The 13,588-nt window shown below is 33.0% G+C and overlaps 1 protein-coding gene across 1 annotated transcript; it reads left to right on the forward strand.

Annotated features, from left to right (window-relative positions):
- Positions 1-222: 222 nt before the first annotated feature.
- On the forward strand, positions 223-1,173 carry LOC139898478 (uncharacterized). Its single transcript, XM_071881219.1, has one exon. It carries the CDS (start codon positions 223-225, stop codon positions 1,171-1,173), a length of 951 nt encoding a protein of 316 aa, XP_071737320.1.
- The last annotated feature ends 12,415 nt before the right edge of the window (positions 1,174-13,588 follow it).

The following is a 13,588-nucleotide window of genomic DNA, read 5'->3' on the forward strand; positions in this document are numbered from 1 at the left end:
GGGCATAATAGAACTTAATCTTCTTTTTCTTTTCTATTTATGAAATTGAACAATTAATTTGGGACATTCCACTATAGATTTGGAATGGAGGTAGTATTTATATTTATTTATTTAGTAAAAATATAAACACAAATATATATGGATGGTGTGATCCATATCGTTTCTTCCTTTCAAGAATGATAAACAAATATGCACCCCCAATTCTTATTTTCTCTCTCATAAATGGAAAACTCAACACTTCTCTCCCCCATCACCACCATGAACACCAATACCTATAACACCAACAGTAGAAGAAACAGCAACGCATCTAATTCACCTGAATTTGAATTCTGGAGTACATCTTCTCAATTACAAACCCCTCTTCATTCCGCCGATCAATTATTCTCCGACGGCATCCTCCTCCCTCTCCACCGTCTCACCACCACAAACCCACCCAATAAAGAACAACAACAACAACAACAACAAACCACAACACAACCTTTAACAGACACCCCAAACCCAGATAGTAACAACAGTATTAATACCAACGGATCCGATCTCAAATCCACATCTACCTCATCATCTAAACGATGGAAAGATATCTTCAAGAAAAACCCAGAAACCACAACTAAAAACAATGATAAAAAGAAAAAGAAAGACCGAACCGCCGGTCCGACCGCCGGTTCTGTCGGCTCTAGTACGCCGGAGCTTAATATAAACTTATGGCCTTTCTCCAGAAGCAGATCTGCGGGTACAAGTGGAACTAGGCCGCGAATAGTCGCCGGGAACCGGAAAGGAAGTAGCGCTCCGTGTTCGAGAAGTAACTCGACCGGTGATAAGTACAGGAAATGGCCCAGTAGTCCAGGCCGGCCTGGAGTTCATTTGGGCCGAAGTAGTCCGGTCTGGCAACCGAAACGGGTTGGACAGACCCGGAGTCTTCACGATACCCTTGTAAGGAACACTGCTGAGAAAAGTTCCCGGCCGACGAAAACCTCGACCGCCGGTACCGGAGTAAATCTTCCGTCGTGTATGGGTTACAGGGAACACGTGAGTTGTCGGAGTGATGTGATTAAAGAGAACGGAGGTGTTTCCAGAGGGAAAGGAGATGTAACGCCGGTGAGTCCTACCGGAGAAGGTGGAGCTGCTGGTGGGATGTTTAATTTCAAGAGTCTCTTTTCAAAGAAAGTGTTTTGACTTTTTATTTTTTGGGGATTTTTTAATTTTCCCTTTATTTAATATTTGTAAAATATATTATTAATTGAAAAGAGGACGTAGCTTTTCTAACCTTGTTTAAATCTGTCTTTTTCTACTTTATACATTCTGTCCTTTTTTTTTTTTTTTTTTTTTTTTTTTTTTACATTCTGTCTTTTTGGTGCAATATGTCCAGCTAACGAATTTTATTTTATTTTAATAAAATGAAATGACCAGTATACTGAGTATAATATTTGGCCTGATAGTAACCATTCTTATTCTTATACGAGGATATTCTTATTCTTATAGGAGGATACATAGTCCACGTTTCACCTTGGCTAGTTTTAATCGATTATAAAAAGATTGACAGGTCGATTAATTGAACGATAAAGAACGATTAACCATCGCTCTACCCAGTTGTCGATTAATGTTCGATTAATTGAACGATAAAGAACGATTAACCATCGCTCTACCAAGTTGGCCTAAAGTCGTGCGGAATAACAAGTTTTCATCCAAAGTTGCATCAATCAATCCTTTTTTATCGAAGCATTAAGCTTTCAATCATTCATGATGTATTGTAATTTTATTTTAGGCTTATGAAACCTGTGTCATTTTTTCTTCTATTTTGTTCTTGGTAGTCTTCATTGTTTTAATGAAGTTACCGTTTTAATATAATTCTATTTTCGTTGAAAAAAAAAACAGTCGTTCTACTATATGTTTAAAAAGTAAATGAGTAATAAAAAATGGCAAAAAAAAAGTAATACAAGTATAATTAAAAGGGTTTTTGTAAAAAAAAAAAAAAAAAAAAAAAAAAAAAAAAGATAAGATATACCAAAATACTCCCAAAAATAGACATATTTTTCATATTGCCATCATCAACGATAAATTCTATTTAATATATTTGTTAATTAATATATATTGATCTTTAAATCTTCAGTTACATACTCGGTATCTTGTTTTTCAAAGTACACAAAATAGTCAAAGTCAATTCCACATATGAATATTACTAACAAATATATTTTCCGTTTTATTAGGAATGCCAAAGTGATTTAATTTTTCTAGTTACTCCGTCTTACAAAAAAAAAGTTACATAATTTAAGAAAACATCATAAAAATTAGAAGTTTTCTAATGACAACCCTTAAGGTTGTCTTTAAAAAAAAATTTATGCATAAACTTGTGGTACATTTGTTGACTTAGTGGTAGTTATTTCTAGAAAATGAGTAGTTACTTTGAATGTACAAACAAAATTAACATGTCTAAATCCCTTAATGACAACCATTTCTTTTATCTTTGATCTTATCCATATACATTAAGGGCATAATAGAATTTAAACTTCTTATTCTTTTTTATTTAAGAAAATGAACTATTAATTTGAGACATCCCAACATAAAATACTGGACTATTAATATGAGACGCGTGGAGTATTTCGAAATATTATTATGGCAAGAAGTTAAGTTTTACATTTAAATATAATAACTAAAATTCAAATACATTTGTTGCTGAGTGGTTCACATTAATAGACTTACGTATTATGAGGGTAGAGGTTAAGGGTTTGACTTCTGTCTTTTAAAAAGACCCTATAAACGTTTTAATCAACCCATATTCAGATTCAGGCCAGATCTGCCTGCCCCTCGAGATAGTTTAAGGTATAGCTTTTGTAGTGACCCGGCAAAATCGTCATTGACGGCGCCGTCTACTTAGGTCCCGTTACGTGGTCATAAGTCTTTAAAACAACGTTTGATCAAAAATATGTCGCATTCATTTCAAAAGTAAGGATGTTTCAAGGTTTACAAAGTAGTTCAACGACTAGTTACATTACAACGTTTAAAGTACAATTGAAACATATGCGACACAAATTAAAGTAAGTCAAAAGACGCTCCACGTATGCATGTATACTCGACATCCAAGCAAGTATCAAAAAGTATAGTGCGGAAGCATGTATCTCCTAGTATTCAAGGACCTGAGAAAGACATAGAAAATCTGTCAACGAAAACGTTGGTGAAATCATAGGTGTATGTATAAAGTATGTTTTGAACCACAAGATTTAGTATAAACCGATTATCAAGCGTATACATCTCAAAAGATGTGTTTGTATCACGAGCATCCAATTATCAAAGCTTAACTGAATCTTACCTCTGCATATAGTGTTAGAACCTACACTATTCCGATAAAATTATATTTCATTCGCTAACGATAGCAAACCGTCCGAACGAGAGTTCGTTAAACCTGTATGGCCACACAACATAAGTTCACGCTTACACCCTACAAGTGTAACTGATGATAATTGGACTTGAGGATTTTTGTTCTAACTCGTATGTATCTTTGCTTTCGTATTTGTGTTCAAAGTATAAAAGTATAAATCGTTTATGTTTTCTCATCCCACGTATAAGTATAAAAGAGTAAAAGCGGGACTATGATCTCACCCTGAGTGCAAGGGTATAAAAGTACTTCACAAGTAAACGTGTGCAAGAACGAATGCTAGTCTCGACCTAAACAATAGGTTGTATCAATATCGGTAAAGCATGAAGTCGGTCAAAGTGTTCAATTAGTCCTATGGCTCGTTACGACTCGATTAATGTAGCATGTGAATCACGTTGTCAAGTTTCAAGCAAGATACAAGTATAAAAGCAAGTTAGAACGATTGCATACGTATTTGGTTAGGTTTGACTAAAAGTCAAACTTGGTCAAAGTCAAAGTCAACGGGGTCGGGTCGGGTAAGCGACAATTTTTCCATGATGAGAAATCATATATGAGCATGTTATCCAAATTTCATGTTGATCGGAGTTGCGGTTAAGCGGGAAAAAGTTTGTGAAAAATAAAACAACCAAGAAATTTAGCCTGGAGATATGCGCGGCGCGCGAAGGAGTGCGCGGCGCGCAGTTAGGCGTGGAACCAGGTCAGAAGTAGTCTAAGGGGGTTAAGCATCTGAACTTCACATTTGCGCGGCGCGCAAAGGTATGCGCGGCGCGCTTTGCTTGAAAAAAAATGTTGTTTGCTGAAATTTATCAAGTCTCGAACCAAAACTCATTTTAACACAACTAGTGAACCGTAGACACTTAAAACGCATATCATACATCGTTGGAAAGGTAATTTAACGAGGAATACAACTAAACACATTTCATCAAAAAAATCATCATTTACAATAATCAAATTTCCAAATTGAATGATCAATTAATGTTTCATCATAAATGCTTCAATTTCATAAATGCATATTGTTGATTCGGGAAGTAAATGCACACATATGATACGCCGTTTCGTAGGTAATTACGCATACAATACAATTAAACACTTACAAACAATATTGCAAAGCATTCAATGCATCAAAAGTTCATTTTACTTCTATCAAACCCTAACTCAAATCACAAATTTAACAATTATGTTTATGAAGCTATTCCATGTCAACCTACATACCAAAATGAAGCTAGTGATGCTATTAACATATTTAATACATGCACTTTTAACATCTAACAACATTTAAGCAACCAAATCTCAAAATCAAACACACCCATTTCAAGTTTAAGCTAGTTACATTAAAATGACAAGAACAAGCATATAAATCATATATTCATGTTAGACTTGAGCCATAGACACTAATTAACACTTTTATAAGTTGAAAACATCAAGAACACAAAATCTAGTGATTTTAGAAAGTTACCCAACTGCAACAAAGTTGGTATGGATTCGAAGAGGAAGATGCAAGGATTCCGAATATGTAATTTGTTTTGATGGTTGCTTCCTTGAAATGATTTAGATGATGATTCTTTGTATTGGGAGTTTGAGAGAAAAAGGAGGTGGAAGTATTAGAGAGGGAGGTGAAAATGAATGGAGGAGATGAGGGTTTGACTCTTTGACTTAGTCACATCTTTGGTCATTTGTCAAGTCTAGTCCCTCGAGTTTGAATCGGGTGCGTGAATTTCCTAAACAAGATATTTTAAAAACGCGTATTAACGGAAGATGTTATAATTAAATAACGGACTTTAAAATAGTATAACGTAAGGTAAACGGAAAAAGGCGGGATGTTACATTACCTACTCCTTAAAAGAAATTTCGTCCCGAAATTTAAGTAGGCGTAGTAGTCGTAGTTTCTTCCTCAGGATCTTGCGTTTCCAAATCCACGAATAAATGAGGGTACTTCTTTTTCATTTGATCTTGTCTTTCCCAAGTAAACTCGGGTCCTCTTTTGGCATTCCAACGGACTTTGACAATCGGAATTCGGCTCTGTTTTAGCGTTTTGACGGAGTGATCCACAATTTCAACCGGTTCTTCCACAAAATGAAGTTTGTCGTCAATAGTAAGCTCCTCGAGAGGGATGATGAGTTCGGGTTCGGCAAAACACTTCTTCAAATTTGATACATGGAAAGTAGGATGAACGGAGCTCAGTTGAGGCGGAAGATCTAAGCGATAAGCTACGGTTCCAACACGCTCCAAAATTTCGAAAGGACCAATATACCGCGGATTTAGCTTCCCACGTTTCCCAAAACGGATTACACCTTTCCAAGGCATTACGCGGTCACCGACTTGAAATTCGAGGTCGTTGCGTCTTTTGTCGGTATAGCTCTTTTGACGACTACGGGCCGTCCTGAGCCTCTCTCGGATTTGAACGATCTTCTCGGTTGTTTCATGAATGAGTTCGGGTCCGGTGATTTGTGTGTCGCTTACTTTGGCCCAACAAAAAGGTGAACGACATTTTTGGACGTATAAAGTGTCGTGACCCCTCCTAATCTATCTGGACGAATACATTAAATTTGGTTACATCGCGAGGTACTTGACCTCTATATGATACATTTTACAAACATTGCATTCGTTTTTAAAAGACAAACTTTCATTACCTTGAAAGTTGACGGCATGCATACCATTTCATAATATATCCAACTATAATTGACTTAGTAATAATCTTGATGAACTCGACGACTCGAATGCAACGTCTTTCGAAATATGTCATGAATGACTCCAATTAATATCTCTAATATGAGCAAATGCACAGCGGAAGATTTCTTTCATACCTGAGAATAAACATGCTTTCAAGTGTCAACCAAAAGGTTGGTGAGTTCATTAGTTTATCATAATCAATCATTTTTATCATTTTAATAGACCACAAGATTTCATATTTCAATATACATCCCATACATAGAGAAAAAAAGCATTCATATGGTGAACACCTGGTAACCGACATTAACAAGATGCATATAAGAATATCCCCTATCATTCCGGGAAATCCTTCGGACATGATAAAAAAAGAATTCGAAGTACTAAAGCATCCGGTACTTTGGATGGGGTTCGTTAGGCCCAATAGATCTATCTTTAGGATTCGCGTCAATTAGTAGATCAGTTTACTAATTCTTAGGCTACCAAGCAAAAGGGGCATATTCGGCTTCGATCATTCACCCATATAATGTAGTTTCAATTACTTGTGTCTATTTCGTAAAACATTTATAAAAATAGCGCATGTATTCTCAGTCCCAAAAATATATATTGCAAAAGCATTTAAAAAGGTAGTAAATGAAACTCACCATACTGTATTTTGTAGTAAAAATACATATGATGTCATTTAACAAGTGTAGGGTTGACCTCGGATTCACGAACCTATATCATTTATATATATTAACACATATAATGGTAATCGAACAAATTTAAATATTATTAGTGAATTAATTTTTATTTTAATTATGTGATTCATTAATAATCTAATTAATTACATTTATTAATATTTATTATAAAAGTATTAATATAGTTATGTTATATGTAGTAAATATATTTTTCTTGTATATATAATATTTATTTAGTACATTAATAATAATAATCTTAATAGTGATAATAAAAATAATAATTTTGATAATAATAATAATAATAATAATAGCTATTTTGTTTGTTGCAATAATAATGCTGTAATAATAATAATATTAATGATAATAATAATGGTAATAAAAATAATGTAAATAAAATTATATAAAAATCATGTTGATGAAAATAATAATAATGATAATAATAATACTAATAATAATAATAACTATGATAATAATAACTTTACTACTAATGATAATAATGATAATAATAATAATAATAATAATAATAATAATAATAATAATAAGAGTAATAATAATAATAATAATAATAATAATAATAATAATAATAATAATAATAATAATAATAATAATAATGAGTAATAAGTAAACTACCTCAAAGAAGTAGCCCTAAAAAAATGCCCAAGTCCGGGTTTAAACCCGCGACGTCCCTCTAACCAGATAACAACCTAAACTATTAATCTGTTTCTATTTATCTGCTTTTAAACAAAACCGAAATATATATAACCTGATAACCGTTTCTTCTTCTTCCTTAAAATTCAATTCGATCAATGACCAAACTAATCCGTCATCATTTGTTATCACATTCATATCATAATCATCATCACCGTACACATCCTATAGTTATCATAATATCCATGATTATCATCATCTTTATCTACTTCGTCTATCTCATCTATCTAACGTACCTTATAGTAACATCAACATCTTATAAACCTTCATCATCATTCCTATCGTGCTAATCTTCATCATCGTCTTATGATTATCATCGTCATGTATTCATCATAATCCTTTATCATACATCACGTATCATCATAGTATTGTTATCAAAACATCATCGTACATCATCAATTTGTTATGTATCATGTAACATTTGCAAGTCCAGCCCACAGAAAAATAGAAAATGGCTCACGGCCCAACAAGAATATTTTACTTTCGACCCAATAGGCTAAGAAAGTACTCGGCCCAGCAGGCCCTGTTGCAAGTCTAAAACGATAACAAAATATATATCGGGCCCTACACAGCAACATGGCTCGATAATAAAGAAAATATATGCAGCCCACTTCAAAAATTAGTTGACCCATGATAAGAAAAATTTGGTGTCCAGGTGTAATCACAAAGTATGAGTCGACAAAACACAAAAGAATAAAAGGGTTTTGATTTAAAGCATCTTTGATATCCTTTTTACATCAACATCTCCTTTAACAGCTCATCATAATCATAAACATAATTATCGATACCTTTTCATCATGTAACTAGCTGTAACCACATAATCATCATCGTTATCTTCTTAGCCTCCCTTGTTTCTTCGTACATCGCCCATATCATTGTAACAGTATCATCGTTCATCATTGTGTGTGCGTGTTTTTAGGTTACAAAAATTAATAGCAACAACAGCAGCAGTAGTTGTGTTCTTGGGTGGTTATCTACTAAAACAGAAAATACGATGGTGTGGTGGTTAGTTGTAGGTGGGGTGATGAAAGGTGGTTAAGTGGGTCGTTGAATAGCTGCAATAGTAGTTCGTAGCTATAGCAGCAACCTCACAACATCAGTCCAGTGACAGGAAACAGTAACAGGAACACATTAACGAGTGATGGTGGTGTTTAAATGGGTTTTGATGGTGATGATGGTGTTCGAGGAAAAATAGTAGCCGGTGGTGGTGTTTAAATGGTGATTCGTACAAGGCAGGAATAGTGATCGAGTATAGCAACAGTTAAAGGTGGGTTGTGTGGGTTAGCGTAAGTCTGTTCATAAATTTCATGGTGGAAGTGGGTGTGGTTGTGCCGGGTTGTTGATGGTGGCCGAAGGATATGAAGATGAAAGTGGTGGTTTCGTTCATCAAGCAAGAAGGTGGTGAAATGGGTTCGATGGTAGATGGTTGTTGACGAATGATTCGAGGGTAGTGGTTGTATGGTGATCAAATAGCATTAGGTTGGTAGTATTGCTTCGATCATTGACAGTTTGTACAGGAGCAACAGTTCACGGTTAGTTGTGGTGGTGCAAATGGTGGTTTTTATTTCATCGAGCAGTAGACATAACCAAAATGAAATAGAAACTGTAGCAGCAGCTCATCCATGGTAGCTTGGGTGGATTTCGTTTGTGTTTGGCGAGAGTATGATCAGTAAGGGAGATTAAAAAGGTGTCGATTTTTGGTGATTGTGGTGCTCAAACATGAAAGAAACAGAAAATAAAATAAGATAAAACGCAGAGGTGTTGATGGTGGTTACATGGAGAAGATGATGGCCGTTGGAGTGGTGGGTTATTCAAGAAGGTGGTGAGGGTGAGTGGTGTTGATGGGGTGTTCAACAAAATAACACAGAAAATATAAACGAATACTTGGTGTTTGGCTTATGATCGATTAAAATGGAAAAAGGAAAAGAGAGTGTGTCAAACAAGGGAGATCATGGGTAAATGATTTGGTGTTTTATAGAAAACTAGAAAGTGATATGAGTGGTGAGGTTTTTATTTGAAAAACAATATGGAATGATCATATATCTAGATGCGTACTGTATATATTAATACATATAAAAAGAAGTGGACAGATGACAGCTAACAAATTTTTAATATAATATAATTTTAATAATAATTAACAATATATCAATCAAGTTTATTTGTACAAAGAATAGAATCCCATGTTCATAATTTAAAAGCCATCACCAACTATTCTACCGACAGTTTCATTAGGATATCATTTCGTTGTCCATTGCTAAACAGTTAAAATATAAAAGTTTTCCGAAAAATCTCATATTTTTAAATTAAGTACATTTAATTATTTCGATCATTTACTGTTTGAAACCTGATTAAAAAGGTTCGTTAATTATTTATTTTCTGTTCCAAATAATATGTACGGAGTACTCAAATTTAAACTAAAATAATAAAAATATTTCTGTCAAGTCTATAATCTCCGTAATCGATTTACAGTTCAACTTTTATTTTAAATCTTGATAAACTCGTTTTATATTTATATGAACATTAATGAGATGCCAATCGAGTGTTACTGACGTTTACTAATTAAGCTCGAAATCATTTATTTTCTATATACTATATGTATATATAAATACATTTTAATATCAAGTTTGATTATATAACTAAATATATATATATTTTCAAATAAATATATTTACAATTAACATTCATGTATATATATATATATATATATATATATATATATATATATATATATATATATACATATCTATTTACAAATAGTTGTCTGTGAATCGTCGAGAATAGTCGAAGGTCAATTGAAACAGTTCAAAATTTGTGAGACTCAACCTAACAGACTTTGCTTATCGTGTCAATAATATTAAATCGTATCGAGAGTTTGGTTTAAATTAGTCAAAAATTTCTGGGTCGTCACAGTACCTAACCGTTAAAGAAATTTCGTCCCAAAATTTGAGTGTGGTCGTCATGGCTAACAATAAAAATATTTTCCTGACGAATATGAGTTGATAAACAGAGTTTTATCATCATTGAGTAATATGAATAAGATAATTCGATTACTCAAAGAGTACGAATGAAGCTATCACTAAATAGTGAAATAAGAAAGACAAGTTTCATCATAACTTTTGACTAGTCATGGTTGAATTCCGGAATTCAAGGGATTTCAAAGAAAATCTTCGTTATCTATATAAGATTTGATTCGTCAGTGATTAAGGAAATTAAGATCTCTTTAATTAAATGCGGTCATCTACCTCGATTGCTGTGTCGGATATCTCCATTATAAAATTACCTCTTTCGTTTTATTATTCTCATCATTCCTATACTTTCTTACTTAATCCATACTTCTAAAGATTGTAAAAATTCTTAATCCAGTACTGATCCTTGTCCTTCTTCTGACAATCGCTTCTGTCTTCCTCCTTTTTCATCTACCACCGGAGGAATCTGTTAACTTCTATTATTACCTTGGGGTTATAGTGTTTTTCATTCTCCCGTATATTTATGTTGCTATTCGCATGGATATACACGGTTTGTAATTTATGTGTTTGTGATCGACTTTATATTTTCCTTTATATTTCGTAGCTCCATGCTCTTGTTTTCTCTTCCCGATTCTAAATCAAGAGAATAATGGTCCAGAATTTGTAGATATAGAGTTTTGAATGATTATAATGTTCTAAACAGGAAGGAACATAATAGCACGATTTGATTTGGTAAATTACCAGAATCACAGAGGATAGAACTATCAAGAATATATTTTCTTGATATGTTCAGAGGTTAAGTAGAATGAAAGAGTTATGTAACATGGTACATGATGAGGGTAAGATCTGTGAACCATCATCATGTTCCATTAGAAATTTCAGCTTGACTTACTGTAATATAACCACGTTGGCCTGACGTCATTATATTATACTAACTCATGCTTCAATTCCCAACACTTCTCCAGAAATCATTCATAATTTAAACTCGAATTTCAAAGAACTTTAGAAACTAAAATAGTTTCCTTTATGATGTAACACGGATAGCACGAAGAGATAAATAATTTCAGACAAGAATATTTATGAAAATATCCTCAGAAATATCGAGGATATTTATAATGAAAGATACGATGATATCTTAGAATTTCTAATATCGATAGATGATGAATAAGATTTGTCCGTAAAGGTTTAGGATCAGGAGCAAGGTATTCGTTAATGACTTCAGCAGATACTGAATCATTTGGATTCTTTGAAGGCAGATTTAGTCCTTGTGATTTGTTCTGAGTCTCCTTCATAGTTTGCTCACTCCGTTTCCCAGTTCTAACTTTTCCGAGCTTTGCCAACATACTATTCTTTATCATCAATCTTCCGACTGTTTAGGTCATTTACGGTTGTCTACAGTTTCTGCTGCTTCATTCAGCTTTTTCAACATTTAGAGTATTGATTCGTAGACTGGGTGCTTTTCAGAATTTCAGAATTAAAGTTCGTAAATCCAGGTGATAGAAGTTATATATCTATATATATATATATATATATATATATATATATATATATATATATATATATATATATATATATATATATATATATATATATATATATATATATATATATATATATATATATATATATATATATATAATTGTTTTCGTAGAATCGCTGAGAAATTCGAGATTATCGATTGATGGCTCCCGGTATTTGGTATGGTAATTATCGTTACAAGATGCTGACGAGTTCATGATAAGACTTCAATAGATAAATATAGTGATTTGTCGAAGAGATTTAAGCCACGGAGCAACGAGGTTGCTGGTACGTCTGCTGGTAATATGGTGGAACATAGAAGGTTCCCCGGTAATGAAAGCGAAAAGACAACGTATATATTCAAGTTATAATAAGGTTAGTCCGACTGGAAAATCGAAGTTGACTTGCTGGAGCTGTGACAGAATTGGCTAATTTGGAAAGAGATTGCAAAGTTATTTTTGGTAATAACAACGCCAAAGGAGCTAGCACAGATATGTGGTAAACGTTTACTCAGGTTCCGAGTGTTTTCAGTTGCATAACTATATGCATAAATCTTTCCTTCCGTAGCCGAAGTGTGGTTGGTTCATCCTCTCGATTGGTGTGTTTTCAAGAATCATGAAAGGTTTGAACGCAGATTGTAATCGTCAATATACAAATGAGATTTAAGATGAAATCAAGTGGCAAACTTGAAGAATTGTTTAGTTTCATATGTTATAATCAGTATTTTAATTCATTTAAATTGTCTAATGTTAGTAGTCCACAGCTGATAGTCCACAGTTAACAGTCCAATAATTCATATATAGCTTATAATATTCGAATTAATTAATACGTATCGTGACCCGTGTACATGTCTCAGACTCGATCACAACTCAAAGTATATATATTATTGTAGAATCAACCTCAACCCTGTATAGCTATCTCAAACATTACTGCATATAGAGTGTCTATAGTTATTCCAAATAATATATATAGATGCGTCGATATGATATGTCAAAACCTTGTATACGTGTCCCGATATTTAAAGTGCGTAAAAATAAATAACATAAATTAAATGACGATAAATAAAGTGCGTAAAGTAAATAACAGAAATTAAATGACAATAAATAAAATTGCGAGAATATAAATGGCGATAAATAAATTGCGATAATTAAAATGTAATAAGGAATTAACAGTTAGCTAGGAACAGTTAGCTAGGAGTAGTTAGCTTGGATTCTTAACAAAATTTCTCATAATTAATTTGTTTGTTTCTAACAAATTTTATTTTGTCCAATGTTTTCTTCATTATGCCACTTGTTGGATTCTGATAGATCAAAATCCAATATGAAATTGAATGAAAATGGTTATTCTGTAATGAACGGATTCGTATATCTGTGAATGTAAGTAGGATAGTAATGACTGTTGAATCAGATTCGAAGAATGTACAGTGTAACTTATTAATGTGAAATCTAAATATTCCTCAGGTATTACCTACCCGTTAAAATATTTTCACCATTAACAGTTTGTACAAAAGAATTTTTTTAATTACAATCTTTTATGAAAACATATATACATATATATTTTCTTTAGATGTAATCATGGATTTAATGAGTTAATATGATATTAAACTCATCTGATTTACGGTTAGAACTAGAGTACATAATCTCTAAAACATTAGAGATTACATTATCACCATGAAGAAC

The sequence above is a fragment of the Rutidosis leptorrhynchoides genome, chromosome 1 (genome assembly GCF_046630445.1).
Source record: "Rutidosis leptorrhynchoides isolate AG116_Rl617_1_P2 chromosome 1, CSIRO_AGI_Rlap_v1, whole genome shotgun sequence".
NCBI lineage: Eukaryota > Viridiplantae > Streptophyta > Magnoliopsida > Asterales > Asteraceae > Rutidosis > Rutidosis leptorrhynchoides.

Bases quoted from the DNA above. Each gene is read 5' to 3' on its own strand.
- LOC139898478 (XM_071881219.1), top strand. From the start codon at position 223: ATGGAAAACTCAACACTTCTCTCCCCCATCACCACCATGAACACCAAT.